This window comes from Dipodomys ordii, unplaced genomic scaffold, assembly GCF_000151885.1.
Source record: "Dipodomys ordii isolate 6190 unplaced genomic scaffold, Dord_2.0 Scaffold4, whole genome shotgun sequence".
Taxonomy (NCBI): domain Eukaryota; kingdom Metazoa; phylum Chordata; class Mammalia; order Rodentia; family Heteromyidae; genus Dipodomys; species Dipodomys ordii.
Window position 1 is genome coordinate 22,119,093 of NW_012267220.1, and position 7,851 is coordinate 22,126,943.

General features: G+C 36.6%; 1 protein-coding gene across 1 annotated transcript in view; it reads left to right on the forward strand.

Annotated features, from left to right (window-relative positions):
- Positions 1 to 847: 847 nt before the first annotated feature.
- Positions 848 to 7,851, forward strand: part of Sgcz (sarcoglycan, zeta) — a 297,039-nt gene continuing 290,035 nt past the window's right edge. The window contains exon 1 of the mRNA XM_013025070.1: positions 848 to 1,042. Within this exon, the coding sequence (XP_012880524.1) occupies positions 848 to 1,042 (195 nt within the window). The remainder of the gene's footprint in view (positions 1,043 to 7,851) is intronic.

The following is a 7,851-nucleotide window of genomic DNA, read 5'->3' on the forward strand; positions in this document are numbered from 1 at the left end:
GAAAAGCCTTCTGATAAATTTGACCTCTGACCGTCACAAAATATGAATGAAACCTAATACAAGAGCTTAGAGCTGAGTGGATTAGTTGTTTTATAAAACACTGTCTACAGAGCTAACTTCCCAGAATATCTTGAGAGAAGAGTTTCTTTTGGGATTGGGAAACCTCTCTGGAAATAACAAATTTCTTATAGATCAAACGATCAATTAAATAGCTCTCATAAGCAACATTGATGATAATGACTTGAGGGTGTTTGTGATATTTTAATTAGACAAGAATAAGTATTGAGCATTTTCTGGCCATTATTTTAAATTACCTTATTCTTTATTAAAAGGAGTCATGAGTCTTATTTTTAATGTTTTCTTTCTCCCCCTTCCCTCCCTCTTGTATTTTCTTCTTTTTATTCCTTTCTTTCCTTTCTACTTCCCTACTGCCCTTCCTCTACTCCTTCTTGTCTTCCTGCCTTCATTCTCTATCCTCCTTCCTTGCCTCCCTTCCTTTTTCTTCCATTTTTCCTTATTTCTTTTCATTCCATTCCTTCCTCTTTCCTTCCCTTCCTCTTTCCTTCCCTTCCCACTTTCTTTTTTTCTTCTTTCTTCGTTCCATCTTTTCCCTCCCTTTTCCCATTCCTTCCTTCCTTTCGTATTTTCCTTCCTTCCTTATTTTCCTTCCTTCTTTCACTCCCTTTCCTCCATTTTCTTCCCCTTCCTTCATTACTTCCTTTCTTCCTCCATCCTCTCCTTCCTTCTCTCCTTTCTTGGTTCTTGCCTTCCTTCTGCCTTTCCCTCTTCCCTTCCATACTACATTCCACCTCTCTATCTCTTTTTTCCATTCTTGCTTTCTTTTCAGATGACACGGGAACAATATATCTTAGCAACACAACAAAACAACCTACCCAGAACCGAAAATGCACAATTTTATCCAGTGGGAATTTATGGATGGCGAAAGAGGTGCTTATACTTCTTTGTCCTTCTGCTGTTGGTTACCATGATAGTTAACTTAGCCATGACAATATGGATTTTGAAAGTTATGAATTTCACTGTGGTAAGTACCACCATGATTTTACATCTATTCGCTTTGGGTTCAGAGAATATCCACCTGTTCTTTTTAACATTTTAACTCAAATTTGATCATTACAATCTTTATAAATATGTGACTTTAAATTTGCCAAAGAATTGTATTTTATTTTATGATGAAATTTAATATGTTCAGCCATGACACACATGATATTACTACCTATTATTTAGGATGGAAAGTTTACATTGATATAGCACAGCACTTTGATTCATTAGAAATGTAGAAGTTAATTAACTGGTAATCATCAGTCAGTGGTTATTATAGCTGTAATTCTAAGAAATGACTTTTAAAAGATATTTCACATTAAAATTAATATTATAAATTACAAGGGACTTTGAGTTTTCCCATATAGATTAAAACCACTTTAATGGTACTCACTTTATATATAACATACTACATGATGGAATTTAAACCCCATGTCTTTTCTTGGGTTGCACAGATCAATAGCTATAATCATTACTTAATGATACTATTATTCTTCCAGACCCCATATTAGTCAAGAGAAGATGAACCAAAGGCAATTTTATCAAAATAAATAATAGCAAAATGATACTGTAAATTATTGGTGAATTTGGCTTCTGTCTATTGAATATGTACAATAAACTTATAAACATGCCTTACTAGAAAAACCTCATTGTTTACTCATCATTTAGCTCCTTTTACATTTCTTCTTAGTTGTTTTGTCTCTTCTAGTTTAGCCACTCTTCTAGTTTTTACTTGGATGCTATAGATAAAGTCACAGCCCGGCAGGTGTCTTTCACATGCTGATCATAATGTTACTATTGTTTATTGTCCACGGCATCCTCAGAAAGAGATCCAAAGTTGGCTACTAAATTTCACAGATATTACTCTATTGGTCTTTTTAAAAAACTCTGCTGAGTATTGATTTAGCAACAATAGTTTATTTCAGACTTTAGTATGCCTACTTCTAACTTGAGATAAAGTATGAACAGGAGAATTGAGTCCAGTATATTGCTCCATTACAGGGCACTACAAAAATGATGTCCATAAAGAACCTGAGAGCACCAGAATCAGACACTATGTTGAAAATGAACTTTACAACTTTAGGAGCTGGGGGTAGGGGAGGGGGGAGTAGGTGGGGAAGGATGGGATCATAGGGAAAAAACAAAGGAGGTGTAACAATGCTCCATAGGAAATGTACTCACTACCTTACGCATGCAACTGTAACCCTTGTGTACAGTAGCTTTACAATAAAAATTTTTTTTCAAAAGAACCCAAGAGGGCATGTAGCTTGTCCTTCCAGAGAGAAAATTCTGTCAATTGCAATAAAATAACATACTCAAGGGGAAAAATGAGCTGAATTGTTTCCACCTTTCCTAATACAGTGCAAATTTTGAAAGGTGTTTGTAAAGATTAATACAGAAAAAGAAGAGCAGGAGACAATATATTCTGAAGTTTAGAAAAACATAATCATGGTCTATAGATAGATGTGGTAACTAACTCATAGCTAAAGACAGATGAGACTATGGTGTCTCGAGGTGGAGCTGGGATGTACCAGGTAAATTATTGCTGAGGAGGCTACAATGCTGGATAAGAAATGTACTCATTATCTTGCCCGTGTATTTGTAACCCCTCTGTACAGTATTTTCACAATAAAAAAATAACTGTCAAAAGAAAAAAAAATAAAAAAATTAAAATCGCATGCAGCCAGGTGCTGATGTAGGCTGAGATCTGAAGACTGTGGTTCAAAGCCATCCCGCGAAGGAAAGCTGTGAGACTCTTATCTCCAATTAGCCACAAAAAAACCCAGAAGTGGTGCTGTGCCTCAAGTTGTAGAGCACTAGCCTTGAGCTGAAAAGCTCAGATACAATGCCAAGGCCCCCATGAACAAACAAAAACAACAACAACAACAAAGAAAAACAATCCCATGCAAATGCATGAGAAACCTCTTTTGTTCAAGAAAGAGTTGACTCCATGTCCACTCTCATTCAGGAATTGGTTGGCTCTCCCCTGGGCCCTCTATTCTGAATACTATGTCTATTTTCCTTCATTACTTCAATGGTTCATTTAACACGTAGTGGAGGCAGACCTCATCCATCTGATAATTTTTTTTTTTGCCACCTAAACTAGCACTTGCTGACAGCTGCTTTCTCAACTTCATTTGTTACTAAACAAATGTATAAATGAAACAAAAGACACAGATGAAAGAAAAAGTTTGCACAAACATGTTTAAATTTGAATGATTTCTTCTTCTGTCCAAAGACATTGTTTAACTCATCAAATTGGACACCACTCTCTCACTCCAGAAAGCTTTATTTGTATCCAGGGACCAAGATGTGGGAATGTTCAAGTTCAAGCTTGCAAGTTGTTCAAGCATATTTAAATTAATTAAGAAAATATACTAAGCACATAATTACATCACTGCATGACTCACACTATAGGTGCCTTCTCCATGCTGCAGCCAAGGCCAGCTGAGCCACGGAGGAGAAATAATTGAAGCTTTGCCTGTGTTCTTAGGGTTTTTGTCACCCATTGAGCTATCTAATTTCAACCTCAGCTGGCCAAAATACAAATGTTAAGTCTTAGCGATAATGAAAAGGTATTGTTTCCATAGGAGTCCTGGTAGTCTTTGCATATTTCACTTGTGATAGTTTTTTTTTTTTAAATTTTAAGATCATGACTTACTTTCTTATAATCAAAAGGAAAATTATCTTTCCTTCAATCATGAAAAAACATTTTCATGTAACTGGAGTAAATGGAGAGATGATGCAATTATTGGATAACAATAATTGTATAACGTATTCCAATGTAGTCATTCACAATTGTCCAAAGCAATACAGTATTAAATAATTAGTTACACATTATTGAAGTTCTGAATACACATATTAAGTTGTTCATACTTGAAAAGTCTGAAATAATTTGTAATCCTCTTACATAAGAACAGGAAAAAAATCAGTTTTACATGTTCACTAGTCCGTTATGTTTGGATCTATCTCAAGAGTGAGTACCAAAGACCAGTTACCACACTCTAGCAAGAAGCAGAAAATGAGGTGTGAATTGTTTGGGTAATACTATTGATCCGCACAAAATGTATTTTACTTTCATTAGAACTGTTGCCATCCAACACATCGAAATATGTGGCTGTTAACATCTTTTATTTGCTCAAACTGGGCATGATATTGTCATCAAAATATTGTATTTTCAGCATGGCACAGATAGCTGCTGGCCTGTTTTCTGATTCTGCTTAAAGTCCAGCATTAAGGCAAGACTCTGTGATCAAGAGGCTGATATGTCCTTATTAGCTTCTGTTTCTCATTTTGTGGAAAATAAAAACATTCTGCCTATTGAGATACCCAGTTGCAAAGAACCAAAGAAAAGGAAATGAGTTCATACTACATGGTGAAAGCCAGGATAGATATAAATAGTAATTTCCTGGCTATGAGTTGATAAATACAAGAATAAGTTGAAGATGGTGAGTTTGAAATTTCATTCTCCCAAGATGAATAGGACTCAACTACTTGGTGCTTTGTTGTTGTTGTTGTTGTTGTGTTGATTATCCTAAAATTTTTGTGGCTTAATATGAATGGATTAAACTAAAATGAGTGCTAAACTGGCTCAGGTCTTACAGTCTCAGCTATTTAGGAGGTTGAAATGTTGGGATCATAGGTGAAGGCCAGCCTAGGGAGAAAATAAACAAGTGAGACCTGTTCTTGATGAAGAGCCTGATATCCCAGCTACATGGAACTCTAACATAGTTAAAACATATCCAGGTATGTGCCTAGAAGGAAGTGAGCTGTGGTCTGAAAAATAATGAGCAGAAATCATGGCTGAAGGAGAGTATGTGGAGCAGCAGTAAGATTACCTGCCTAGCAATCAGAAAGTCCTGACTTGACCCTGGCTGGCCTCCAATAATGGAATAGCCTAGTAACACTATCAAATACAGGCCTTCTCCTTAGGGACTACTCTTTCCAGGATTCAAATCTCATTCTAAATTAATTAGCTCTACACATTTATCCAGCAAGTTCTTATATTTATCAAATGAATTTATGGTACCTAGCATCTACAGATATTTATCAGTTTTAAGTAACCATCATCTTCATAGTTTCTATATATTTATTTAGCAGTTCTGAAGTTTGAACCAAGGCCTTCAAAACTTTAGACCTTCATGCGATCACATGAGTTATGCTACTTATCCTCTTTATGTTTTATTCAATACATTTTCATGTATATGAACAATGAAAGCAGGGTATACAAATTTCATAAACTAAATAAGTTATGAGAGTTACTAGAGAATTGCAGGACACAAAAGAGACAAATAAAACTAGGGAATTAGAAATGTTATTTCAATATTTTTGATTAACATCCACCATGAAATCAATAATCAAGTGAAAATAGTAATGATTAACTGTGATCTGAGAGCAAAAGGAAAAGAAATAGGCAACATGATCAAGAAAAATAAAGCATTATAGCGGGCTGCCTGTGGCTTACACAGATCTGAAGATCACAGTTTGAAGTCAGCCCAGACAGGAAAGTCCCTCAGACTCTTCTGTTTTGATTATTGTTATTGTACAGAGGGGTACAGTTAAATAAGTCAGGTAATGAGTAAATTTCTTTTTGGGCAGTGTTGCCTCTTCCCTTGTTTTCTCCTTGTTTTTCCCTCCCCCAAATCTCCTCACACCAGTTACATAGTTCATTTTCACCGTAGTGTCTAGTGAGTAAAAGTCTCCAATAAAGTCTTGCTTTTTTCTCCAGGTTGTCAAGGACCATCTTCTTTCTATTTAGACTTTCAGTGTTGCTGAAATGATAAGAGAGTACCACATTTCCTGCTTCTTGTTGGATAAGAATGAGAAAAAAATCTCCTGAATTTTTTTTCTTTCTTCTTCTTCTTTTTTTTTTTGGTTAGGGCTGTCCTCCAGCAGTGATCCATTTGGTCAGCATCTCTCCATGGATAGGATTGTAGGTGTGAGCCACTATATTTAATTCCATATCTTTTACTAGGGCTCAGTTTATGCACAAAATGTTGATTACATATCATCTTACCCGATAAGTCACCTGGAATGTAATGTGTGCTTCATTTGGACATGAATGGAGAACTAAGTAGGAGAATATTGGTCCAAGGATAATCCTCAGAAAACAAGCATAAAGCCTTAGCTAGAGCAACTAAAGCATAATAAGCCTGTCTTACAGGGCAGAAAAGTGGTCCACACTTATGTGTGGAGTCCTGAGTTCAAACCCCAGTACTGCTTTAAAAACTGCAAAATTTCTTCAAATTATTTGTATTGCTAAAAATACCTCTAAGTAATCATAGTGGTAGCTGCCCCTGGGTTCAACCTTTTGTATCCAAATTCTGGCTAATACATATCTAGCTATTTTACCTAAGATGTTAACCTGTGGCTACGTTTCCTCTTTTATAACACAGTTGTAATATTATTTCCTATTTCATCAAGTTGTTGATAAAAGAACAAAAATGTAAAAAATGAATCGGATGCTGGTAGCTCACGTCTAGCTACTCAGGAGGCTGAGATCTGAGAATCGTGGTTCAAAGCTGGCCTGGTCAGGAAAAGAGACCCTTATCTCCAAAAAAAAAAAAATCAGAAAACCAGAAGCGGTGCAGTCGCTCAAGTGGTAGAGCACTCACCTTGAGCTGAAGAGCCAAGGGACAGCACCCAGGCCCAGAGTTCAAGGCCCATGACTGATCAAAAAATAAAGAAAGAAAGAATGTTCTCCAAAAGTCTCTTGCATATAACAGTCTGCTATTTATTATTATTATATTAACCTGACTTTTCCTTTTGAGATTATTCATGAAATAATCATGAACGCATAAGAGAATCTCAGGAAATGCCCGTGAATGAATTAATAAGTAAATAAAAGAGGGAATTTATCTTGTCAATACCAAGAATGTGCTTAAAGATCAAGAGCACAAACTTGGGGGCTGGCCTGACTCACACCAGACTCTGAGCCTGGCTGCTCAGCAGGTTGCTGTGGTGTCCTCACCTCACATCTCTGGCTCTAGTGTCTTCATGGGGAAAGTCTAAGGCTTACCTCAGGGGATTTTGGAAGCACTAAATGAATGAAGCCTGGTAAAAACTCTGAAAATAGATTCAGAGAGCAAGCACTTTTGTATGCATTATTAGCCGTTAATAATTAGAGCTATTTCAACTGATAGATTTTGCCAAGGAACATGGCTTATTTCCTTGGGATGTTGTCAGATAATAAAGATTCTTCATGCAATCCTAATTTAATGCTGAAATATAACAAAATTTTAGGCTAAACAATGAGCCTGTAACTCCTAACTACTGAAAAGGGAAGACCCCCATCTACATTAACTAGAAGAATGCTGGAAGCATTCTGTCAGTAGGTATACAAATCAATACAAATCTCTAAAAGGGTAAATATAATGTCACTGCTTCTGTGTGTGTGTGTGTGTGTGTGTGTGTGTGTGTGTGTGTGTGCTGTCAGTCTGTCTGTCTGTCTGTCTGTCTGTCTGTCTTGGGGCTCAAAGTCAGGGTCTGTGTGTTCTCCCTGAGCTTCTTTTGCTCACTCTAGACTTGAGCCACAGCTCCACTACTGGCTTTTTTGTTAGTTTGGTAGATTCTTACACACTTTCCTGCCCAGGTTGGCTTCAAACAGTAATCCTCAGATCACTGAGGTTTATGGGGAAAAAATTATCTCAATATTCCCAACTACTAATTACATTGAACAACGTTCCATGGTGAGTACCTGAGTCGTGAAAGCTACTCTTCCAAACTGTAAATGCTTGGAGTTTAGCAGAGGAAGATGTTCCCCTCTTTCTCCTCTCCCATTCCCTCTCTCCC